The sequence below is a fragment of the Microcebus murinus genome, chromosome 10 (genome assembly GCF_040939455.1).
Source record: "Microcebus murinus isolate Inina chromosome 10, M.murinus_Inina_mat1.0, whole genome shotgun sequence".
NCBI classification, from domain to species: Eukaryota; Metazoa; Chordata; class Mammalia; order Primates; family Cheirogaleidae; genus Microcebus; species Microcebus murinus.
The window spans coordinates 36144486-36171379 of record NC_134113.1 but is presented as its reverse complement, the minus strand read 5'-3'; the positions used below and the strand labels follow the sequence as shown (position 1 = coordinate 36171379).

Here is a 26894-nt window from a genome sequence, read left to right as displayed (position 1 = left end):
TCTAATAGGTGTGTAGTTGCATCTCATTGTGCTTTTAATTTGGATTTCTATAATAAATGATGTTGAGCAACTTTTTAAATGTTTATTTACCATCCATACATCTTCTTTGGTGATATATCTGTTAAAATTTTTTGTCCATTTTTAAAAAATTGTGTTGTTTGGTTTTTTTGTTTCTAAGTTTTAAGAGTTCTTTATATTTTCTGGATACAAGTCCTTTATTTGATGTGCAATTTGCAAATATTTTCTTCTAGATTGTGGCTGGTCTTTTTATTTGGTTAAAATTGCCCTTAACAGAGCAAAAAAGTTTTTCATTTTGTTGAATTCTAATTCACGAAGTTTTTCTTTTACAGATCATGATTTTGGTGTTGTATCTAAGAACTCTTTCTTAACCCAAGGTCACAAAGACTTTTTCTTTTGTTTTCATCTAAGAGTTTTATAGTTTTATGTTTACATTTAGTTTTATTGTTTTATAGCTTATATAATTTAAAATTTACATTTGGATTAATTTTTTTTCATATAGTGCAAGATTTAGGTTGAAGAATTATTTTTTTTTATTTCAGCATATTATAGGGGTACAAATGTTTAGGTTATGTGTGTTGCCTTCGCCCCCCTTTCCCCCCCCCGGAGTCAGAGCTTCAAGCGTGTCCATCCCCCAGATAGTGTGCATCCTACTCATTATGTATGTATATACCCATCCCCTCGATAAATGTTATTCCTATATGTCCACTTAGGTGTTGATCAGTTAATATGAATTTGCTGGTGAGTACATGTGGTGCTTATTTTTCCATTCTTGGGATAATTCACTTAGTAAAATGGGTTCCAGCTCTACCCAGGAAAATACAAGAGGTGCTATATCACTATTGTTTCTTATAGCTGAATTGCACTCCATGGTATACATAAATACCACATTTTATTAATCCACTCATGTATTGATGGGCACTTGGGTTGTTTCCACATCTTTGCAATTGTGCATTGTGCTGCTATAAGCATTCGAGTGCAGGTGTCTTTTTTTATAGAGTGTCTTTTGTTTTTGGGTAGATGCCCAGTAGTGGGATTGCTGGATCAAATGGTAGATCTACTTGTATCACTTTAAGGTATCTCCATATTGCTTTCCATAGAGGTTGAACTAGTTTGCAGTCCCACCAGCAATGTAGGAGTGTGCCTATCTCTGCGCATCCATGCCAACATTTATTGTTTTGGGACATTTTAATAAAGGCCATTCTCACTGGAGATAAGTGATATCTCATTGTGGTTTTGATTTGCATTTCTCTTATGATTACAGATGTTGAGCATTTTTCCATATGTTTGTTGGCCATTATTCTGTCTTCTTTTGGAAAGTTTCTGTTCATGTCCCTTGCCCACTTTTTGATAGGGTTGTTTGATTTTTCCTTGCTGATTTTCCTGAGTTCTAAATAGATTCTAGTTATCAGCCCTATATTGGATGTGTAGCTTGTGAAAATTTTTTCCCATCCTGTAGGTTGTCTGTCTGTTCTTGTGACAATTTCTTTGGCTGTGCAGAAGCTTTTTACTTTGATCAGGTCCTATTTATTTTTGTTGCTGCTGTGATTGCCTTTGGGGTCTTCGTCATAAATTCTTTGCCTAGGCAAATGTCTAAAAGATTATTTCCAGTGTTTTCCTCTATAATTCTAATAGTTTCACACCTTAGGTTTAAGTCTGTTACCCTGCATGAGTTGATTTTTGTGAGAGGTGAAAGGTGTGGATCCTGTTTCAGTTTTCTAGATGTGGCCATCCAATTTTCCCAGCACCATTTATTGAATAAGGATTCTTTTTCCCAGTGTATGTTTTTGTCTGCTTTGTCAAAGATTAGATGGCTATATGAGGATGGTTTTATATCTAGGTTCTCTGTTCTGTTCCACTGATCAATGTCCCTGCTCTTGTGCCAGTCCCAAGATCTTTTAATTACTATAGCCTTGTAGGATAGTTTGAAGTCTGATAATTTGATACCTCCTATTTTGTTTTTATTACCTAGGATTGCTTTTGCTATACAGGATCTTCTCTGTTCCATACAAAGCGTAAAATTATTTTTTCTATATCTGTGAAAAATGATGATGGCATTTTAATAGGGATGGCATTGACTCTGTAGATCACTTTGGGTAGTATTGACATTTTAACAATATTGATTCTACCGACCTCTTCCACCTGTTTATATGGTATGGTCTTCCACCTGTTTATATCCTCTGCTATTTCCTTCCTCAGTGTTTCATCCTCTTCCACTTGTTTATATCCTCTGCTATTTCCTTCCTCAGTGTTTCATAGTTCTCCCTGTAGAGGTCTTTTACCTCCTTAGTTAAATATATTCCAAGGTACTTTATTTTCTTTGTTGTTATTTTGAAGGGAATTGAGTCTTTGATTTGGTTCTCACTTTTACTGTTATTGGCGTATATGAATGCCTCTGATTTGTGTGTATTGATTTTGTATCCTGAGGCTTTACCAAATTCATTTATCAGTTCAAGGAGTCTCTTGGTTGAATCCTTGGGGTTTTCTAGCTATAATATCATATCATCAGCAAAGAGTGAAAGTTTGATCTATTCTGCTCTCATTTGGATACCCTTAATTCTGCTCTCTTTTCTGATTGCTATAGTAAAAGCTTCCAGCACTATGTTGAAAAGAAGTGGAGATAGTGGGCAACCTTGCCTTGTTCCAGTACTAAGTGGGAATGCTTTCAATTTTTCCCCATTCAGTATGATGTTGGCTGTGGGTTTATCATATATGGCTTGTATCATTTTTAGGTAAACCCCATCTATGCCTATTTTGTTAAGCATTCTTATCAGAAAAGGGTGTTGAATTTTGTCAAATGCTTTTTCTGCATCTATTGAGAGGATTATATGGTCTTTGTTTTTGCTTCTGTTTATGTGGTGAATGTAATTACATTTACAGATTTGTGTATGTTGAACCATCCCTGCATCTCTGGGATGAAGCCCACTTGGTTGTGATGGATTATTTTCTTGATAAGTACCTGGATTCAGCTAGCTAGGATTTTGTTAAGAATTTTTGCATCTATATTCATAAGGGATATTGGTCTGTAGTTTTCTTTTTTTGTGGCATCCTTTCCTGGTTTTGGTGTCAGGGTTATGTTCACTTCATAAAATGTGTTGGGGAGGTTTCCATCCTTCTCAATGTTGTGGAATAATTTCTCCAGTATAAGCACCAGTTCTTCTTTGTAGGTGTGGTAAAATTCGGGTGTGAAACTATCTGGTCCAGGACTTTTCTTTTTAGGAAGGATTTTTATTGCTGTTTTAATTTCAGTACTTGATATTGCTCTATTCAGAAATTCTATCTTCCTGGTTGAGACTAGGGAGGCTGTGTGTTTCTAAGAATTTGTCCTTTTCCTCCACATTTTTCAGTTTGTGTGCATAAAGGTTTTTGTAGTATTCATAAATTATATCTTGTATCTCTGTGGCATCAGTTGTCATTTCTCCTTTATTGTTCTTGATGGAGCTTATTAGATGTTTTTCTTTTCTGCATTTCATTAGTCTAGTGAAAGGCATGTCAATTTTGTTTATTTTTTCAAAGAATGAGGAATTGTTTTTTAAAAATGGATTCATATTTTTCCAACATCATTTGTTGAAAAGATTGCGCTTCCTCCATTGAATTGGCTTTCATCTTTGCCAAAAATCAGCTGATAATTTTGAAGTGGGTCTGTTATTAGAGTATGCTGTCTGTTTCATTGATCTATATGATCATCTTTTCACCAATACTATGCTGTTTTGATACTGTACTTTTTAGTAGATCTTAGTCAAATAGTGCGAGTCTTCCATATCTGCTTTTCTTTTTCAGTATTGTTTTGGCTATAGTTTTCTTTATTAGTTCCATATATATTTTAGAATATGATTTCCTATAGCTACAATAAATCCATACCTAAATTTTGAGTGAGATTGTGTTATATTTAGAGATTAGGAAAAAATTGATATTTCAAGCACATTGAGTCTTCTAATTAATGAATTTTGTGTATTTCTCCATTTATGATGTAAGTCTTGTTTGATACATTTTATCAATATTTTGTGCTTTAGTATACAGATTATGAATAACTTTTGTTAGATTTACAGCTAAGTATTTAATTTTTAGCTATTATAAATAGCATTTTTTGAAATTTGGTTTTCCAAATATTCATTGCTAGTGGATAGGAATACTATTGACTGTTGCATACTGTTATGCAATGTGTGATCTTGTTAAACTTGCTTATTAGTTCTAGCAGTTTTTTGGTAGTTTTTTTAGATTTTCTGTGTAAACAATCATATTGTCTGTGAATAATGACAGTTTTATTACTTCCTTTTAATCTGAATGTCTTTTATGTCTTTGTCTTGCCTTTTGAACAGGCTAGAACTTTGGGTAAGATATTGAATAAGACTGGTGAGAGTAGACACCCTTGTCTTGTTCCTGATCTTAGGGTAAAAGCATTCAGTATCTTATGATTAAAATGATGTAACTATAAGAATTTCTGTAGCTACCCTTTATCAAATTGAGGAAGTTTCCTTCCATTACTAATTTGCTGAGGTGTTTTTTTTTTTATTAGGAATAAATGTTGAATTTGTCAAGTGTTTTTTCTGCCTCTATTGATTAGATCATGTGGTTTTTAAAGCCTTTATGTAAATTACATTAATTAATTCAACTGTTGAACCAGTGCTACATTCCTGAAATCAAGACTTTAGTTCGTTGCAAGTAATTATGGTTTTCATATGTTGACAAAAGATAGGCAATTACAATGGAAAAATAGAAAAAAATATTTTAGAATTATTGGTATGTAACAGAAATTTTGTTACTGAATCTCGGAGTATTTATGGTATATAATAGGACACTTCTCAGGCCTTAACTCTGTAAGTTAGCATCTCCATTTATATGAATTAAATGATTAATTTTTATTGAATGTTTTTAATAAGAAAAATATCAATTCATATCAAGTTTGTCTTCTATGTATTTGCAATCTTTTTGAGAGTTGTGAACTGACATACTTTACTGGCTTTTACTAACTTCTAGAAAAATTGCTTAGCAAATTGATATTTAATATGTGCCTGAAATTTTTATGCTGATAATATAAGCAGCTTCTATTAAAGTGCCTAAACTTACCACTTAAATACTTCTCCAGGGTTCTCAATGGTGAATATTTTTGTAAGTTTTGTAAATTCCATTGTGACTTTTTAAACTAGGAATTGAGGTCTTAGTCTATTGAAAGTTTTATTTGCAGAAAAAAATAGACTGAATGTTGTTTTTATATGGAATGAAAATACTTATATTCTTCTAGTTTCATCAAGTAAAAATTTTATGAGTGGCTATGAAAAGGACAAGAAATAACAGATGCTGGCAAGGATGCAGAGAATAGGAAACTCATACAAACTATATTGTTGGGAATGTAAATTAGTACAGCCATTGTAGAAGACAGTATGGACATTTCTCAAAAAACTAAAAAATAGAACTACAGAAGATCCAGCAATCCCACTCCTGGGTATTTATCCAAAGGAAAGGAGGTCAGTACATCAAAGGAATACCTGCACCTCTATGTTTATTGCAGCACTATCCACAATAGCAAAGGTTATGGAATCAACCTAAGTGTTCATTAATAAAGAAGAATCAATAAAGAAAGTGTGGTATATATACACAATGGAATACTACATGGCAATGAAATCCTATCATTTGTAGCAATATGGATTGAAAGGAAGGTCATTATATTAAGTGAAATAAGTGAGGCAGAGAAAGACAAATATTTCATGTTCTTACTAATATGTGGGACCTAAAAAGTTTGATCTCATACAGTAGAATGACAGTGACCAGAGGCTGGAAAGGATTAGGGAGGTAGAGACCAAGAGTTTGGGTAATGGGTAAAAACATACTGTTAGACAGGAGGAATAAGTTTCAGTATTTGGCACTGAGCAAGAACCACTTTAGTGCCTTCTAATTTTGACTCACAAATCTTAAACTAGCAGATTTCAGACACAATTTTCTTATGAACTCCTTGAACTTCTACTGAAATTTCCTTAATTTCTAGCTGGATGTTAGGCTTTCAAAGATTAATCAACTGTTAAAATAGACTTGATTATTACTTAATAGTTACAGAAGGCCCTCATTTGTTTTTGGGATCTGCAAGGATCATGTCCTCTTAAATTTATAAAAGTTATTCTAGGGATCTATTTTCTTATGATGAGAAAAGGCTTTTCATGCAAAGACGTCTATAGGAAACAAGTTGGGCTCCTTGATTTCATTATTTATTTCACTTGTAATTTAAGTTTCAGTTTGTTAAATAAACCCACTAATAATGTCCTTGGGGACTTGGAAATCTAATGTTAAAACTATTGCATTTAAAGAGTAGGGCAGTGTTATTCTTATAATTTGCCCTGTTAAAGGTTATCCTGACAAAAGTGTCTCTGTCTCCCAAGTTAGCTGTTTTGTTTGCTATTTTAGGAATGATTTCTTCAAGATTGAATATATTTCCATTAGGTGACTGTATACCCAACTAACACGCCTTACAATTTCAATTTTATCCAGCATTAAATGACTACTGAATTTCAATAATTGCACAATTGCTGAATATTTCCTGAGTACTGATATGAATATTGATGAGGATGTGGAATCTCTCTGACAGTTTCCTAGACTACTCCAGTGTCAGAGGAAATGAAAAACATCCCTCTTCTCCCACGAAGAGACAATCTCCCACGGCACACTGGCTCCTCCTATATTATGAGAGTGTTTGATTTAAACTAATGTCTCTTAAATTAAAATTCTTAAAAACATAATTGAGAAATCTGTGTAGGTTAGCCCACTGAAGCCTTGAAACCTTTTAAATTCATTAAAATCTATACAAAAATGGCAGTACCCTAGAAACAACAAATGTCAGGCAGTAACCAGGCATATCATCATAACATTTATTAATATATACTCTCTTGTGGTGAGACAATTGCCTTTCACGTTGTATGACTTTTTAAGGTACCTAAATGCCAGTTAATCACAGATGTTTCATAGATTTTATTTGGAGAGAATGCATGAATGTGGCTTTTGATATTTTTTCCCCCACAGGACATTTGGTTGGCTTCTGTCCCTTAAATGTTGCCAAGATATATTTTAATGCTTTCCTTTTAATGATTCAGTTCTTGAAATCATCATTTGGCATGCAAATATTATTTGTGGGATCAACATAAAAAGCTACCTCCCCTAATCTATGGCATCTTTTTAACTGATAGAATAATATATTTAATCCACTGTAATAATGAACCTCATTTAGAGATGACACAAAAGTCTTGAAAATGCTTTTAGTTTCTCACAGATTTTTAAAAATATATCTGTGGTAGGAAAACAAGTGGGAAACTTTGATATTATTTTACAGGGAATTGTGTTATATATTACTTCTGATTTTAAGATACTCCTTGCCCTTGTAGAAAAAGAATCAACATTTTCCCATCCACTTCTGGCTCTCAAAGTGAGAATCATACCTTTTGCCCAAGAAGCCAAAGTGCCCATTTACTTCTAAAAGCACTAAAACTAAGGGTAGAAACATGGTAAAATTAAAATAGCAAAATGAAAGATTGGAAAAACTAGAGTTTTGACATTAAATTTAGTTAAAATTATGGTCATATTGATTTGATGACCAAACATATGGATTATGATCTTTTATAACAGTGGTTTGAGCAGATAACTTGGTATTGTAGAAACGCAGGTATAGAAACTCATGACATAAATGAATAGTTTAATACTTTTTTTAATAATTAAAACTCTGATTAGCCAGGTAAAAGAATTGCTGTTTAATCATAAAGGAAATGCCAAGTCAGAATTATAGGTTCTAGCCTTCCAAGTGTATATGTTATCTCCTCTCCTACAGACAAAGTATTCTTTTCTGACTGGTGACTGACTATAGTAACTGCCAAAACAAATATCTGGCAATAAAATTTGTCTCTCTACTCTCAACATATGGGCTTTAAAAGTAAACAAGGCTGTCAAAAATGAGAAAGCTGCTGGGAACATTTTGAGAGTTCAAATAGAAGCAGTGGGAGACGATGGTGTTGTATAGTATGCACAGTATGTATTTAGCTTTTTAGTAAGGCTCAACTAGTGGAAAAAAGGGAGTGAACACCTTTACCTCAGCAAATAATTTGATAAAACATAGAATACAAAAATCATTTATTTAACATCTGCTATCTTCAGCAATGCAGGAGTAAAAAGCTAAATGGATTTTGCACCCCAGCAACCTGATACTTTAATCTGGATGCTTATCATTAGGAAAAATGTTGGTTTGTATGTTTAATTAAGGGCAATACTACATTTGTACCAAACATTCTAGAAGTTCATTGAGTCATTCAGGACTTCAGAGAAGAGAAAGCTCATTTTCAACTTGACTTAATTAAAAAAAAAAATCTTCATGGAAAGTTTGAGACTTGAAAGTGGCATGTACCAGATTATTTTTGAGTATGTGTGTTTGTGTTTCCTACATCTCTGGCTATGCCTTCTTATTCTAGCTTGCCAGCTTCTCCTTTTTCATTTGGTCATTAGATGTTAAAGTTCCTTTATGCTTCCATTCTTTTCTTCTCCCTATTTTCTCCCTAAATAACTTCATCAAAGTCTATAGCTTCCATTACTATCTATACATTAGTGATATCCAAATGTGCATCTGCAGATTAAGCCACTCCTCGGATCCAACTGCCTCTACTCAGTTGTCTCAAAGGCACCTCGATGAAACAATTCCAAAACTTAGTATGTGATCTTTCCTCTTAAGCCTGGTCCTCATTAGCATTTTCTAAGTTACAAAATGGCATCACCAACAACGAGATGCTTAAGCCAAAAACTCCAGAATTATCCTTGATCCCTCTGCCTTATTCCTGCCCTATATCCCATTTATCATCAAATTTTGTCTGTTTTACCTCTAAAGAAACTCTAAATCTTTATACTCACTACTATGACCTTAGTCTGTTATAATAATAGCCTTTCAGCCTTTCCTTGCATAAAGTGCCACCCACCTTCAACAATCCTTTAATTATTCTCCACAATGAAACTAAAAAGTAAGGTTGTGATTTTCAGAATCCACTCTGAAATGAAAGAAGCCAATCTGAAAAGGCTACATGCAGAATGCTTCCAATTATATGACATTCTGGGAAAGGACTTTGTAGATAGTATAAAGATCAGTGGTTGCCATGGGTTAGGAGAAAGGGAGGGATGAATGAGCTGAGCACAGTGGGTATTTAGGGCAGTGAAACTGTTCTGTGTGATACTGAAGGGTGATACATATCTTGTGCATTTGTCAAAGCCCATAGAATATACAAAACATGTGCACTGTCATGTAAACTATAGACTAGGGTGGCAATCATGTGTTAATGTTGGTTCATCAATTACAGCAAGTGTACCACTCTGGTGCAAGATTTTGATAATGGGGGAGGCTGTATGTCTGTGAAGGCAGGTATGTGGAAACTCTACTTTCTACTCAATTTTACTGTGCATCTAAAACTACTTAAAAAAAAAGTCTATTAAAAAATCCACTCTGATCATGCATCTCCTTCTCAACTCCTGAGAATGCTTTATTGTTTTCCCAGTGATGCTAAAATCATAGTTGAAGCTTCATCCTCCATCTACCCCTGTAGCACATCCTCCATCTACCCCTGTAGCTCCATTCCCACTTGCACCATTCTGACTCTTTTCTACTCTCCATTTTCCAGCCATTCTGGTTTCTTTCAGGTATGAATGCTACGTGTGCAGTTCCTACACAGAGCTTTTACCTCATCCCCTCTTCCTTGCCTGATCAATGTCTACTTATTCTTCAAATCTGCTCATTGTCATTTCCTAAGGAAACATTTCTCTGAGGACCATAACCTTCTGCCAAGTTGGTTGCTTTGGCTATATCTGTCCTATAAATAGTCCATATTATTTCCTCCCTTACCACTCTTGGATTTAGACATTTGTAATAATTAAATATTCACCATTGTTTGTTAGTATTTGTTTCCCTTGCTAGGTTGTAAGTATCTTGAGACAATACTCTGCCTATTTTTGATTATCACTGAACCTAAAGCAGTGTTTGCAACAGGGGAGGCATTTAGCAAATATTTGTTGAGTGCATCAATGAATAAAAGAAAGAATAAACACTGCCAAATGTGATATCGGTTACCAGTTTGCTCACTGTTTTCTTTGGCCATTAGAAGTTTGGAGTCACTGAAATTAATATTGATCTCTCAGAAAAGGACTTTTTGAACATGAATTTTTAAAAGTTCCATCAAGCAGAATTTTTTTAACTCAAAGTATCTATATTTCATGGGGTTACTCAACTTTGTGGGTTCTTGTGACTCCACTAGATATCTGCTTTGCTCTTTAAGGCATTTAGGGTGAGCAATTGGAAATGGTTCCTCAACACTGGTGATTTTCTGATTTGGGGCTTCTCTCTATGCCCAGCTGCTTCTTTCAAGTCCTGGAAAATCATCTCTGGGTGGCTAGCCACTAAAGGAATGGAATGGTCTGTTCATTGTTTACTAACAGACTCAACAATAAAATCGCTGCTTAGCCTTGGATTCCTCTGGAAAGTGTGCTTAGTAGCTAGCATTAAGGGTAAGTCATCTTGAAGCTACTTGATTGCAAAGACCTGTTCCACTTTGTTTCCTTATGGTATCTACTACACAGTTTCTCTGACTTCATTAATAAACAATTGAGATAAAGAAATAACTTCCTTATTTTCTAGGTAAAGCTGAGCAATTTGTCTTAATTACTGTTAACCTTTAGCGACTGCAGTAGAGTTTCTAACCATTCACCTCAGTAGTAATGATGTGAATTACTGGTAAATTTTCAGGCAGGCACCTATGGATTTTTGGGTTCTCTGACATGTACTTTTTCCCAATTGAAATTATAATACATATACAAATATATATTCTAAATGATGCCTTTTCTTATTACAGTCAGTCCTTTCCCATGGCACTGTGGCAGACTGTGCTGTTGTTGGCAAGGAAGATCCTTTGAAAGGTCACGTCCCCTTAGCACTCTGTGTATTGAGAAAAGGTGAGAGATCTTTGTATCCTCCAATTGTTTGGGCCCTGAATGATTAACTAAGGTTAATATAGTGCTTACCTTCTGGACTTTCTTCCTAGATATAAATGTGACAGAGGAAAAAGTTTTGGAAGAAATTGTGAAACACGTGAGACAGAACATTGGCCCTGTAGCTGCTTTTCGAAATGCTGTGTTCGTCAAACAGTTACCTAAAACCAGATCTGGCAAAATTCCCCGATCAGCTCTATCTGCCCTTGTCAATGGCAAGCCATACAAGGTAAATTATCAAGAATATTTAATGCTGGGTTCTGAATTGCTTTTATTTTCTACTTTTTTAGCATTAACAAAGTTCTTAAAATTGATAAACATTAGTTACTTCCCTGGAAAACACATAATGTACTATCTTTTAAGGGAAAATTTCATAGCCTTTGTCTCTGTAGCAATGAGGGTTTTAGAAAGAAATTCAGATTAGTTAAGAACATATGTTTTGATTATAAGAACCAGGGTGGGGAAAATATTTTTACTATCAGTAATTGTCAGTTAAATTTAAACTTATTTGTGTAAACTCAATCCAATTGAATTAAAAGTACATTTTCCTTCATTATAGTCATTAATGGCTATTAGTGAATGAGAAAGTAAAACAATTGAAACTAGCAATAGATATTTGAAATATTCTAATTGATACATGCTAATTATTTATCCTGTTCTGTTTAATTATTTTTGTAATTATTTTAGGAAATGTTAGGCTGAATCAAGCATATGTATTCTTTTAATTTGTGTGCACATTATGTATGCATAGATGTACATATTTTTATCATTGAGATATAATAAAAGGCAATGCAATAGTCAGGAGTAGTTGTATAAACAAATGCCTACCCAAATTTCTTTCTATAGAAACAAATAGTTCCTCCCAAGAGGAACTCTAGAGAACATATCCCCCAGGACCAATAGTTTTGCTAATTGAATAATTTATTGCATTACTCTGGAAGATTGACTACAGATGAATTTTAAAATATTAGGTTCAAAATTCCCTATTTTTGAAAAATTCCATATGAATATTATAAGATGATGGGGAAAACAACATTGCATATAATTGTTTGAGTATAGGGAGAGTAGAAGAGGTTTAAGGAAGAGCATTCATTGGACACTAAATTTCTTTCCAGATAACTTCTACGATTGAAGACCCCAGCATTTTTGGCCACATAGAAGAAGTGCTGAAGCAGGCCCCATGACTTCTTTTTTTCTATTTTGAGTCAATTTGGGTTAATTTCTAAATTTAAATTAAATTATTTGAGTTAAATATTTAAATATAAATTACTTGCAAACAGAAATGTGAATTGCAAAACTTGGTCTAAGCAAATCTAATGAAAACTAGTGAAAGACCTCTGCCTTCTGTTTCACTTGACGCTGTTAGCATTGTTGTCAGTTGCCTGTAACGTGGTTCAGTATATGTTGTCTACTGCTTTAACTTAAGACAAAGGTATCTAGTGTATGAATTTTAAAATTGGTACTCCTTCAAAAACATTTTAATTTAAAATGACGCTAATATAGAGCCACTTCCTGAAATTAAAAATCTGCAGCTTTGATCCCAAACCTAAAACTCAAAGTCCAAGTCAGATAATAATTAAAATTTTTCTTATATAAATTTTAAATATGTTCTAATATTCTTTATCTGCTTACACTATTCTACATAAAATAGATGAAAATGGGAAGTTTAGGTAATCATCTAAACAGATGAAATTGTTATCTAGGTAGGAGGGCCTGTCTAGCCATTTGTTTTTGGAGGGAGGGCTGGGCACCAGGGTTAAAGCTCTGCCTTCTGACCACTTGTGACTTAGGCAAGGGAAATCCTATGCCTGGCTGAGAACCTAGAGGTCATTTAGTCCAATCTCTTCAAAGACATGAGGACTCTTGAGAACCCCTCCACTTGTCTTGGGTTCTTAGCTGATTGTACTCCCTAATAATTCCAGCTTCCTTTGGAAAACAAACAAACAAAAAATGATGCACAAATGAGGTAGGATGGCAAGGAAAACTCTTAAAGAAAAAATGTAAAGGTTTTTACATTAGACTAAAGACCAAGGGGGCTTCCAAGCGGGTGGTGTGATGTCAAGGAGCTTTTTCAACTAAGTTTGAGCCCCTTGGTCTGAGTATCAATAGTGGGGAATGGTGAACACTGGAGGATGCCTGCTCCACCTAAGGGGGCAGCCTCTACTCAGTCCCAGCACAATATGGCCCAGGAGCGAGACGAGTCTCCTGCTTCAAGAGCCTCTGGTTTTTTATAGAAACCAAAAGTTCAGATTTTTATGTAAAATCTCTAATGTTTAAATAATAACTCTTTTAAAAATTTTGTAATGTCCAAACATGTCTTTCTGTTTAACGTCTATAAAATTCATGTATTGTTTAAAAATAATTGAAAAGTGAATCTTTGTTAATAGTAATGTGCCAGTTAACTAGAGTAGATAGATGTAGGTAATTAAATATTTGGTTTACTTAGTGTTCTACATGTCATCAGTTATACAAGAATGCATTTTAACACAAAAGCATATCATGCTCATTGAATCTTAGATGATTCTCAAAGTATTTCTAAGTCTTTTAGTCCATCAGGAGCATTATTTTCAAGAGCAGGTTGTCTTGACATAATATTCTGGGTACACAAAAGTATATGTAAGAGATAATAGAATACTTGTTTGTTTCATAAAAATAACTTACAATCTGTATAAAAACGTTCTGAAAATGTGAACATTTTTTTGGACCGAAGATCACAAAATAAATGGCTTCTCAAAGTAAATTTCTATTTGCTTAAGTTGCCTTTTTAATTGTTATACCTGAAAAACATATTCATCTACTTGTTCCCTTTAATTATTTTAGTAGCCTGAATTAAGCCAACTAGATAGATACTCTACAATTTGAAGCTATTGAGTTCTTTGAACTGTGTCTCCTGTTGGGTACATTTTATGCATTATCACAACTGTAGTCTTTACTAATAATCCATTTTTAATGTCTTAGCAGTAAAAATGTATTTCTTTATTTCTTCCACAAAAGATTTAGTTAATTTGAAATGGCATGTTCTTCAGCTGACTGTGTGTATCATTGTTCATTCACAAAGTATAATCTCAGGTAGATCCAAGAATTGTGTAAAGGTTACATCTTTGGTCCTCTTGTACATTTTTCCTGGTGATTAAATCCAAAGGGACACTTCAGCAAGTAGGTTATTTCCAAATTGAACAGAACTGGAAAACAGTGCATGTGACTAGGGAACTGGCTGTTTCTTGTGTCTCATTGAGAAATTTATCTCCTTTGTGGTGTCAGAAAAGTACTGTTATTTTCATGTAACTAAAAATGGGGCAAGAAGGATACACTTGAGTCATCAGACTGCTTAAAATTTGGGAGAAAAAAAGGAATTTTCTATTTTAATACTATGAATCACCTTCCCTATATAGTACCTAAAATATTCTGAATTAAATATGTCTTTAAAAACAAAAATATAATGGTACTAGAAAATGCAATATACTTACATTTACTAAAATAAATTCTGTGTTATCTTCTTTTGGTATTCTTATGGATTTTTTTTTACTGTAAGATATTGGGAAAATGAAAATATAAAGTACTTTCAAAATTTATAGATAAGTGTTTTCCTATTATTTTACTCATTAAAATATATTACATGTATTCAAATGAGATCAGCCTTTCATTTAAAAAGCAGTTTATATAAAATTGTATTTGAAAGGCCCTGCTCTTTGAAAATGTTGATGGTCAAAAGGAAGAACATTGAGATTCTTAATCTCTTAAGTGAATTTTAGAATTTAGTAGTAATTACCTTACAAATTAGTGCATATTTTATGCCTTTTTGAGGGAAGTAGCTGGATCTTTTGTATCAATATATGTTAGGGTCTATAATAGATGATTTATTTCTTGATCTTTAAAAGGAAAGAAAGTGACTTTTGTGATTGAGTGGTGTATAAGAATAAATACAATTTTAGTCATGGAATTATAATATCGTAGTTCCTATATTACATTTAATTTCTATGAATAAAGATTCCATGTTCAGATGAGTGTAGAAAGCTCTTTTCCATTGTTTCTGCTCAGGACACATTTTTAGAAAATTAGTCACTCCCATAAGCAAGTTTAGTGCTCCCTCTTGTGGCAGACTCAATTTTGACACTATTAGAAAGAGAGAAATGTTTCCTTATGGTTCATGTAAATTGCCAAACCTTATGTGACTAGAAAACAAAGCTTCAACAGAGAACTGGAAGTATTTTTTTTATTGACAATGGAGAGGGTTTCTGTTACCATACCTTTTGACTGAATCTGTTAAACAAAAATAGACATCAAAACAAATGTAATGTACGTGCAAACATAGCAAATTAAAATACAAAAGAGAAATTACTAATGACAGGTCTTGCGCTTAGTAAGATCAAGCAGCAGAAGAAAATCAGCAGTTAGATAAATGGTATTATTAAATAGGTTTTACTTTGAAATCTCCCATATAAACAAGGAATAAACAACAGTAACACCACCAAATAAAGCCACAGGGAAGAGATTACTCTTCTATACTTTTATACACTATATATGTTAATCATTCTGTCTTTCATTTATTTCCTCTGATAAAACTGACTTCAGGGAAGTCGCAACAAGGCCATCTCGGCTAAAAGCTTATAACATTAGACATGAGTCTTGCTAATGCCCTGTTATAATGACAGAAGGAAAGGGTTTCTGGGGTTTTGTTTTTTTCCATTGGAAATAAGCCTCAGACTCTGAAGTGGTTGACATTCACTGTCCAGTGCTGGCTGGCGGTTCAAGATATTTGAATGAACACATGGTTCTTAGTAAAGAAGTTTTTCCCCCCTTGGTCCACAGGTAACAAGAGAAGATAATGGTTTTTTTTTTATATAAATTTTTAAATAATTGCTTTTGACTCTTGTAAACAGTTTGGCTTTGTTTTGTATTGAAAAGGAGATCGAGCCATCACAGTGCTATTTCTAAAGATATAGGACATCCCTGATTGCCTTTAAAGGTCTATTTTTGGCTCCAGTTCCAGGTTAAATCATTCTTTTTTACATAATCAGAGGCAGGTGTTCAGCTTTAAGTATTGACAGATTGAAGGAGAAACATGTTGAAGCATGACCCATGCTTCAAGGAAACATATTGATTTGACTGTTACAATTCAAAAACTGTAAAAATGGTGGAATGGTAAAATACAAACAGTACTTGGAATTGTCAAATGTTTGCACTTGAGACTCCATGAACCATATATTTTATTTTTTAAAAAATCATATTTATATCCATTTACATAAGACACATTTAAAAAGAAATACACAGTAATACATAAATGTCTAGTATATTACAATAAAACATGAAAAAACAAGTGGCTTCATTTCATAAAAGCATCTGTTGTACAGAATTTATGATGTGGGTAATGTTTATTATTCAAATGACTTAAGCATTTTATTACAATTGTAGTAAACTAATCAAACTTAATATCTGACTCCCCCAAAATCACATTTTTCAGCTTTTAATAAATCGCCACTTTGTTGTTATTTTCTTAGAATTCAGTCTTCACAAAGATTTTCACTGCTCTTCTTCATAGATGGTAGTGCACTTTAGGTAGAGTAGACTGAAAAGACGACATCTAAAATATATAATGGACAGCATTATTTCACTGAAAGGTCCCTGAATGATAAATCCCTTTCCACTATTCTGTGGTGTACCTCTATCCAGCCTGCCTACTCCTGTCCTAAATAATAATGAAAAGGATATCACTTAGGATCTAACCAATAGCTGGATGTAATTAACATTTGCTCTTCAATTTTGTGCAGAGGAGCTTAATAAATAATAGAATTTGCTCAACTTTGTGGAAAGTATGGCGGTAATATAAACAAAGGTAGTCACACATAATGTTGGCCTGCCTTCTGAAAAATTTACAATGTGCTAATTAATAATGTGGGTTGAGTTGACCTATTTCATGGACTAGATTGACATTCCAATTCATATATTCTACAGCTCTTAAAAAGATACCTTTGTTTAATTGTGATAAAAACATAATAAACAACATATTTTTAAAGGATCTATGTCAGTGGTATGGCATCAATGATTCTTTTAAGCCATACTATACTTAGAAAAAGCTCACAATTACTATTACTGAAACAATGAAACAATAAATAGTATGCTCCAAATTATTTCAATGACAAAAGTGTCGATGACCCACCAAAACATAAATTGGTTGTCCTAGATTATTTATTCAAAATAAATATTATCTCATTTAATGATAAAAACTAGGAAGTGGCCGGGCACTGTGGCTCACGCCTGTAATCCTAGCTCTTGGGAGACCGAGGCGGGCGGATTGCTCAAGGTCAGGAGTTCAAAACCAGCCTGAGCCAGAGCGAGACCCCGTCTCTACTATAAATAGAAAGAAATTAATTGGCCAACTGATATATATATAAAAAATTAGCCGGGCATGGTGGCGCATGCCTGTAGTCCCAGCTACCCGGGAGGCTGAGGCAGAAGGATCACTCGAGCCCAGGAGTTTGAGGTTGCTGTGAGCTAGGACGCCACGGCACTCACTCTAGCCTGGGCAACAAAGCGAGACTCTGTCTCAAAAAAACAAAAAAACAAAAAAACAAAAAAAAAACAACAAAAAAAAACTAGGAAGTATAAACTAGAATGCCATGCACAAAAAACAGATTGCAAATAGTTAAAGTAACCCAACCCATCAATCCAGAAGCAAGCACTACTGAACATATATTAAGTAGTCATTTGTAAATTAGTGAAGTGTTCAGTTCCTGGGGAAATTATCATACTATATGTAGGATCTATCATAAACAGTATTTTGGAAAGCCTCTTATTTTGTCAAATTATTAAAAACTTTAAATCATACCTAATTAGATGCCAAATTGTATATACCATAATTAAATTTTTAATCTTATACATTCTGAAATCAGATCTCTTTTCTGCTACTTTTTGTTTTATCAGCTTCAGATAGTGACCCAAATAAGGCAGCATATCAGCTCCTGTATTAGGCCCAAAAGACCAACAATAAATTGCATGGAGCTTTTAGTTCAAGGCAGTGAATAAACAGCACAAGGTGAGCCGTTCCTCTGTCTTTAACTGCTTCCTCTTTCCATCCCTGTGCACATATTTGGTTCTAAATATCACTCCTTAAAGTATTTTTCCAAAATATTAATTCATCTAAAATGGTAAAATATTTTGGTAAAAAAAATTTACAAACATTTAATATTTATAAATCTAGGAAACCACAGTTTTACTAATAAGACTCTTTCAATAATCCCATTTTATATGGATTTGGAAGTAGCTTTCATTAATATTTCTCTAAATATAAATGGTTGCATAAGGTTTTGTGCTTGTCCTATCTTCCATTCTTATAAGTAAGTTTACTTGGTTCCTATGTGATAAGCTCCAGATACATAAAATCCATGTTTGTTAACAAATCACGTTGCTGAAAAACAATATGCCAAAAGTTCAAAACTTTCAGTTTCTACTTTTGTTTTTAATATGAAACCACATCTAAATCATTTTCCTATTTCTGCCACTATTCGACTCTGTGAACTCGCTTAAGTCACTATCTGCTGATTTCAGCTTCCTTATATACAATATTCACTTAAAAATAGATGATTTTTAGGTGCCAAATTCTTATCAATAAAATGCTATGAGAATCAAATGAAATGCCACTAAAAGTAGAGAACAGTGTGGTAGCAACCCATTAATGTGCACTCATACAGCAATAGGTTTCCAACAGACAGTAGACAGATGGTGATAGTAAATATTAGATTAAGAGTTATAATATAAAGATTCCTTCCTCCGCCCCCTGTAGCCATTCAAAAGGGTTTTATCACCTCCATACTGCTAGGCCATACCAAAGAGTATAGTGTGTATTTACTAGCCAATAATTTGTTTTGTTTTGTTTTGTTTTTACTATGTGTGTGTGTCCTTGTTTTTTGTCAGCCAAAGGAAAACTACTCACAGCAGGTCAGTGCTGCCTCCTTTGAGTGGCTTGTCAACATGAGTATGTACGAACAGTGGAGTTGTCTAACCTCTGCAATCTTGATGAAGCAACTGCAAATGGAGAAAAGGGCTTTAGAGGGACTTGGATAATTGAGTACAAGAGTTCAGATGAGAAAGATTTATTTTCCCTATAAAAAGGGATCCTGAACATATTATTAGACCTTCTTTCTCTCAGATATAAGCCACTCATAATCCTCTTCTCTAGATCAAGTTACTAATGAAAATTTATCCCAATGTAATTCAGCTGAGCTTTAGAGTTGTTATGTATTCCTCCTCAGATGAAGTCTGTAACAGGAGCAGCTCCCCAGGGTGCTTTTGTTTTTGATGGGAAGATAGCTCTTAGAGAACTCAGTATGATGGACTTTTTTTCCCTCCAAGTATTGAAGAACTTCTACACTAATTTTAATTATGTTAAATTTTCCATGAATTATTCTTACATGTTCCATAATATTAACAAGTTATAAGAAATGTAGATCAAAAGATCACAGTTTACGTTGGAACTGATTTTAAGAGCCATAATAGCTATGACTTTGAAAAGAAATCATGATTCTCTTTACCTTAATAAAGAGAGTGGGACTATCTTTCTTTACCGCCACCCAAACAGAAATAATTTTGTGACTACTATTCCAAAGCTGGCTGTCCTCCAGAATGACTGCTTTCTTTTGACAAAGTATATAACACAAGTCTAATGTCCACAGAAGGAAATACTAATTGTGAAATTATTGTAGGTTTTGTGTTTGTGTCTCTTCTCATGGTTGTGCTTGTTTATTTAAGGCCTTCTGCCTTGGTCAGAGGTAAAGATATCTATGAGTTTGAATTTCTTAGATGACATATAAAACTTGCAGTATTTAAACACATAGAGTGACAGTGGATGTACTTTCCATTTACTGTGGACCTTTAGTCCAAATCCAACCTCTAACTTAAACAATTTATTTATTTTGAGAATAGTAGACTAAAGAAACACAAATCATGCAAATGTTTACTGTTCTTCCTCAATGTGGACATTAGCCAAAATTGCTCTTTTTAGAATGTAATAAATTATTTTGAAAATATGAATAAAGTGCCATGAGTACATGCATTAGCAGTTTAAAAAAAAAAGTTCGATTTTTGATAAAGCAAAGTAAATTTCAAGCAGAGCAAACCAACTCAAGAAAATAATTCCAGAAAGTTAGGTAAGGTCAGAGACTTATACTAGCTTTTGCTAAATAAGCTTTTTACTTTATAAGCAGCAATGCAAAACTACTGTACCGTCCGATGTCATTTTCCTTGACTGCCCAGATGTTGTGGTTAACCTAAATCCAGCTGGCAACGTTTCTGAAGACCCGGGCATCATGCTGATTCCGTGTACTTCACGAGGAGGAAACTGCCTTCTCCAAGTCGATCCACGTCGGAAATTCTTGTCATCACTCTGCCAGTACAGAGTTATAATTTGATATAATGAAAACAAGTATACTAGTCCAGGTGTTTAAAGCTTAGAAACATATCATAGATGATTTATATTCAGTCTGTCAAGTATACATAATGGAAACTTATGCTTTATCTTGAGAGTCCTATGATTCCAAAATGAGAATGTAAGATATTTGATACAGAGGAGGTTTTATAAATTTTTTCCAATTATTTCAGATCTAAGTTTTGACACCTCTACAGTGAACATCTTTGAAAACCTAAAATAAAACCCCAAAGTCTTTCCAAAAGGAATATGGCATATGCTTTGTTATGCTTTCCACTGACTGGTTTTATAGTATGAGATGATGTACTTAATTGAATCAGTTGTCAAGTAGATCACATTTGACTCAGACTCCTGAATGATACCACTTTTATGTACACAAGAGATACATGTTGTGGAGAAACCTATATTTGAGAATGTCTGGCTAACATTCATTTGATACTATAGCCTATAATCCAGGTGTCCTCAAACTATGGCCCATGGGCCACATGCTGCCCACCTAGGACATTTATCCACCCTTCTGGGTGTTTTTGCAGCGGCTGCCTGTCCTGCTTAGCAGCCAACTCATCCCAGGCCCACAGTGCACACTCTCCAATGGTCTGAGGGACAGTGAACTGAACCCCTGTTTAAAAAGTTTGAGGACCCCTTCATAATCTATATAAGAAACTCTACATTTGTGATTTGTGAGATTTCAGGTGACACAGATTTAACTTGTAATTTGTTGAAAAACCTGTGCAGCTTGGACACCATCCTTTTAATAAATACATGTACTCTTTGTGTGCCTCTACAAGCATAATGTAACTCTAATTACATTTTAATAATGTAATTCTGGTTGCTGATGCTATTATATCCTAACAAAATAATCTTTTCCTTTTCTGTGTATTCACAAAGGACTTGTACAGACACAATTATTTTCCTCTAAATTGGTAAATAATAATATGTAATTTAGCAGTTAACTAATATTATTCTTTGTGTCTAATTGTAAGGAAAATATTAATCATTCTAAATAGAACTTGTCTTCTTATATCACTAATTTCCCACCTAGGGAAGGACTACTCTCTGAAGTTAATTCCAAGTATGTGGTGTTTACACTACTACCTCATTTGACTTCATTTTGGCATAGAGAATAATAGGTCTATATTCAGCTCACATTATCATTGTTGTAAATGAATAACACTATAAGGTGGCTTTATCTGCTAAAATTAATTAAGTGACATTTAAAGTCAATCAGGGAAAAATAAAATCACATATATAATTATATACCATGTTTCCCCCCAAAATAAGACCTACCCATAAAATAAGCCCTAGCAGGATTTCTAAGCATTTGTGCAATATAAGCCCTACTCTGAAAATAAGACCTAGTGATGGGTGTGGCTATGCAGCATATCTGCACAACCCATGCATTTTGTCGTGGAGTGGTAAAGAAGATGAGCAGCCCTTCTCATCTGCCCCATGAGAGCTCTATTGCTTGACATGAGAGATTGGGGCCAATGGTTCTAAAGGAAATAGAGTCGCAAGAAATTCAGGATGGTATTCGGGGGTTGGAGAGTTATGATGATGTTCCAGAAGAAGACGACTTAACTATATTTGAATAAATGTAGATTGTTGTACCGTACTTAAAAAAATTAACACATCCCCTGAAAAGAAGCCCTAGGGTGTCTTCTTGAGGAAAAATAAATATAAGACCCTGTCTTATTTTCGGGGAAACATGGTACACCCACTGTTGGAATCCCTATCATCAATATCTAAATTTTGCTTAGATTTGGTGCTGATTTTATAGGTTAAGAGATGTCTGCTACTCTTCTTCTCAACCGCTGTGCTGTACATTACCCTAAACCTCCAAATTAAGGGAGGTTTGTACAGGTGGAAAAGAAACAGAATTTCACAGCTGTGGACTATCTGACTTCTTGATTCTTAGAAAAGTGATTGTATTAAGCATAAATATTCTTTAGTTCTACAAAACACTGCATTACGTTAATGGAGTTATACCACTCCTATAATATATGAATCAAGGGCTTAAAAACAAGCCAGGAAGTCAAGAATTTGAATTATGATTCTTTACTTCTACTCTTTCCACAAATTGTTATTGCAGAAACTTGAATAGGAACTATAAGCAACAACATCATGGGGGAAATTTTTTCATGAGATAGGGTTAAAAGATACCATTTTAGTTGAAGTGAAAAGGAAGCACATCAACCTTCTCACATTATCTCAATGGAATGTGATCAGCAAAGCCTCAGAAATAAGTCAACTATGGGTCTAGGAAAGTTGTTTGGCTGTTTTTGCTGCTCACACAGAAAAAAAAAAGAAAAGAAAAGAAAAGAAAAAAGAAAAGAAAAGAAAAGAAAAGAAAGAAAAGAAAAGAAAAGAAAAGAAAAGAAAAGAAAAGAAAAGAAAAGAAAAGAAAAGAAAGAAAGAAAGAAAGAAGGGAAGGAAAGGGAAGGGAAGGGAAGGGAAGGGAAGGGAAGGGAAGGGAAGGGAAGGGAAGGGAAGGGAAGGGAAGGGAAGGGAAGGGAAGGGAAGGGAAGGGAAGGGAAGGGGAGAAAGAAAGAACAAAAGAATATAGAAGGCTGAATAACAAAATTATGTGTTATGCTTTTAAAAATGAAAAAAGCATATTTTGAAGGCAGATAGCCACATGCCATTTAATTGGCTCAATAGACCTTTCTACTTGTTCATTACTATCAGGAATCAACACTATAACCCACATAGGCCACTTTCTTTACTATCAGGAATCAACACTATAACCCACATAGGCCACTGGAGAACTCTTTATGGTCAATCTACATTTTAGAATGTAACAATATGACAGATATTTAATAATTTTTACTAAAATTTTAACTTTTAATAATAATTGTATTTTACCATGTATGAGTTTATAAGACCACCTTTTAGAATCAACAACTCAGAATAATAATTTAAGAGATTGTCAAACAACTTATAAGATGAAAATCAGTTAAGATTAACTAGAATTTTTAAAACATTAATCATTATCCTAATTGGACAAGAATATGAATTTATTGGAAGTTAGCTAAGGTCAAGACTGTAGAGCTTATTTCTCTATAATCTCCTCCATAAAAGACAGCATGGGTTTTTATAATACCAAGATTATCTACCCTGCCCATTGGAACATGGAATTATTGACTCATTTTAGGATTTGCTAAATTCACTCACGAAATTATTTTAATCAGCTTGTCTTTACAGCCAAGAAACATCTGTACTTTGCAAAATAGAATTATGTATTGCTGTATTTTCCACTTCATATTTCCTTCCCACTTCTTCCAGAAAGACCTTGTAATAAACTCAGAAGGACTAGCAAATTGTCAATCAGTCCACAAGGTTTGCAGATATCCTTTATATTCATTCATCTTAGGAGGCTACTTATATATTTATTATTTTGCAAATAATTTAAACATGCATATATTATGTCTAAGGATTCTTATACTTAATATAACTTTCAAATCCTATGACTATTAAAATGTTATACATCTGTTTTCAAGGAAAACTTAGTATTAATGTCTAAAATAATGAAAAGCTTTCCACTTATTGAAAGTAAGTTGCCTTTTCATTTTAATATACTAAAATTTCCTGGGAAGATATACTGAAATTTAAGAAATAAGCACATTCCTTAGTAAAATGCTGAATTTATCAGTATTTGTGTATTAATTGCTTATGATTTTTAAAGATATGTTGTTTAATATTTTTCAGTAACGGAACTTTAAAAAGTTTCTTTTTGAATTACTTTTATTATTTCTAATTGCTGAAATAATATTTATGAACTCATAAAGTTCTTTCCAAAGTTGTTAGTAACATAATTTGATGTTTAAGAACTATTCTGAGAAAAATTCTAAGCTCTACACATAGAACAAACATGCGATTAATTTCCAAGCACTGTTTCTTAAAAACAAGAAGGTTACGCATTTTTCTTATACTCTCTTAGATCCCTTTTGAATGATAGTTAAGGACTTACTTCATCTAGTCTCCGTTCAGTTCCCAGGGCCAAGAGGTTATTGTATTCCCTTTCGAGAATCTGCCTTGCCTGTTGACATCAAATTATCGTTACCATCACTGAAATCACATTTTATTTTAAAAAGTCATGCAGATTATATTTATCTGGGAATGCATTAAAAAGTATGCTGTATTTGTGGGTTAGGATTTTTAATCCTCTATATCTACAAGTCATTGTAAATTTTAGCTACAAAGACTATGTAGGGTAATTTTCTTTTGTCTGTAGACAGTAGCAGGATAGCCTTACATAAATGTCTGAGGCCAAGAGACTTTGACCTCACTTTGTTACTTTATTCCAATTCAGTATTTCATATAAAATTTGAAATATATCAAAAAAAAAAATAAAAAGTGAAGTTGGACTGCCAAAATTTTATCCACTGTCTAGGTATCTCTCAAACCTGACAATGATCATCATTTGGGGAAACTTCTGTGCCCTATCTCTTAATGTCTGATATCCTAGGACTATGATGTAGGTTGAAAGTGTTATTTTTAATTTGTAAGGAACTGTATTGATTCAAATAATTATCCAGATTTAGGAATTATTGGCATGCACATGCAAGTGCCTGTATAATTCAGACAAGTAAATTGAAATTGACTGCCCCTCAGTGAGGTAGAGACTGAAGGCCATCTGTCAGGGATTTTGTTTCGGGGAATCTGGCAAAATTTGTTTTGGGAGGTTGGGCCACATAACCTCTAATTTTTTTTTCTGTTTAATTTTATGATTTTGTTTTGGCTAGAAATCCAGTAGCTTGAAATTAAAACCCCAGTGACAAATTCCAAAGGTTGAGCTAATTTCATTAGTAATCATGAATACACAACATTTTTTTTTCCTGAAAGTTTAGTTTGTCATTATATAAACCAGGACACAACGAGACTACAGCAAAAAAAGAAACTTGCCTGGGTGTTCTGTGTTGGAATCTGTAATAATAAAGCTAAGCTGCTGTAGTCAAAGTTCTCATCGAGGGCTATAAGTGAGCCATGCACACCACTCTCGAGAATATTATTTGCATATTCTCGAAGTCCAATTGCCTGTATCCAGCGAATAACTCGATCATTGCTCCACACCAACACATCTAGAAAAAGAGTTGTATCATTTTAGGCTGCAGTATTTTGCATAATAGAACCACTGGCCGAAATGAACTGTAGGTATCTGGCCAGGCTGCATTTATGCTTATCGATCCACTCTCTAATGCACCTGGGTCCATTCTGTTGCATGTGATTACTGCCGTAATAACTACTAACCTTTTCTACTCTAAGTCTAGAAAAAAGTTGACATTCTCAGAGTGTTTGTTATAATTAAAATGACAGCACTTCCATCACAGGGAACACAATGTCTCAATGTGTTTCTTGTTTTCATACTTGAGCCCTATAGGTCATCTGAAGTTTAATGTTTTTACCACCAGATGGAGACATTTCCTACTTGTGTCTTCATAAACATACTTGTAAACAGCAAAATAAGATTCTAATAAAATACTAATATTGTCCTTCATCAGAGTGTTTATTAACTTCTACTTAAATATTGCATATAGACTAGAAGATGCTTTTTTTCACTTGAATTAATATATAAAAACAGAACAGTAAGATAATAAAGAAATCCAATAAATTGATACCTTACTATTATCAATTCATTATTTTCCAATCATATACTAACACACAATTCAGGCACTCAGTCAAAAGTCAAAAGTTGTTTTTGCTTTGTTGAAAGTAGTTTTTTATTGAGTTACAGAACACTTTGATTTTTATTTTCTAAAAATAAAACCATTAGAGACAGGTTTTTCCTGTCCCTTTTTTAGTCAAAAACATATCAAAACACATTTTATCATTTATTTTCTTCCATTTCTTTCCATTATGAGCTGGAAGAACACTATATAAAAACCAGGAAAATAATCAGAAGGGCCAACATATTCCATAGAAAAGAAATAATTTTAAGGAACTTAAAGGGACATAAGAAAAAAATTTAAAACATTTTTTCCTACTTATAGAAAGAGAAAGAAAAATATAATCACTATTAAGGTAAAAGTAAGTTTTCCTGTTAATCTTTTTCTTTCTGAATGAAAATTATACCTTTATTCAGAAAAAGCATAAAAAGTATTTTGTGAAATATTCTTCAACTTCAAAGGTTTATTTTCTCTTATTTAAATTATCTGCAAAATCAGAGAAGTATTTGGGGTTGGGGAGCAATGTAATTTTATATTGTTTAAGTTTTTCAAAAGCGTAATAATTTTTCCTGTTGTATTCATTTATAACCAACTTAGGTTTTCTTGTGCAGAACAATAAAGCAATAAAGTGATACAGTCCAACAGAAGACCCCTCATGTACCTCCTTAGTCATTGCCCTCATCCCAGCAGTAACCAATATTCTGACTACTTTCATTATAGATTAGTTTTGCCTGACTTTTTTTAGCTGTTTATAAATGAAATCATATAATATGTACTATTGTGTTTGTATTTCACTTAAT

The 26894-nt window shown here is 33.5% G+C and overlaps 2 protein-coding genes across 14 annotated transcripts in view; one reads left to right on the top strand and one right to left on the bottom strand.

Annotated features, from left to right (window-relative positions):
• Positions 1–13750, top strand: part of ACSS3 (acyl-CoA synthetase short chain family member 3) — a 137096-nt gene extending 123346 nt beyond the window's left edge. Inside the window, exons 14-16 of the mRNA XM_012759752.3 lie at positions 10875–10974; positions 11064–11239; positions 12126–13750. Coding sequence (XP_012615206.1) covers positions 10875–10974; positions 11064–11239; positions 12126–12194 — 345 coding nt within the window. The 3' untranslated portion in view covers positions 12195–13750. The remainder of the gene's footprint in view (positions 1–10874; positions 10975–11063; positions 11240–12125) is intronic.
• The window catches only part of PPFIA2 (PPFI scaffold protein A2), a 441105-nt gene continuing 426944 nt past the window's right edge, over positions 12734–26894 (bottom strand). For 10 of the 13 annotated variants that reach the window (XM_020287953.2, XM_076007132.1, XM_020287955.2 and 7 more), the window contains 5 exons: positions 25334–25509; positions 24399–24467; positions 20230–20389; positions 18941–19032; positions 12734–16591 (listed from right to left, as the gene is read on the bottom strand). In XM_020287953.2, coding sequence (XP_020143542.1) covers positions 18974–19032; positions 20230–20389; positions 24399–24467; positions 25334–25509 — 464 coding nt within the window. In that variant the 3' untranslated portion in view covers positions 12734–16591; positions 18941–18973. Of the gene's footprint in view, positions 16592–17592; positions 19033–20229; positions 20390–24398; positions 24468–25333; positions 25510–26894 lie in introns of those variants that run through there. The other 3 variants (XM_020287957.2, XM_076007138.1, XM_076007134.1) reach the window with 2 other exon arrangements.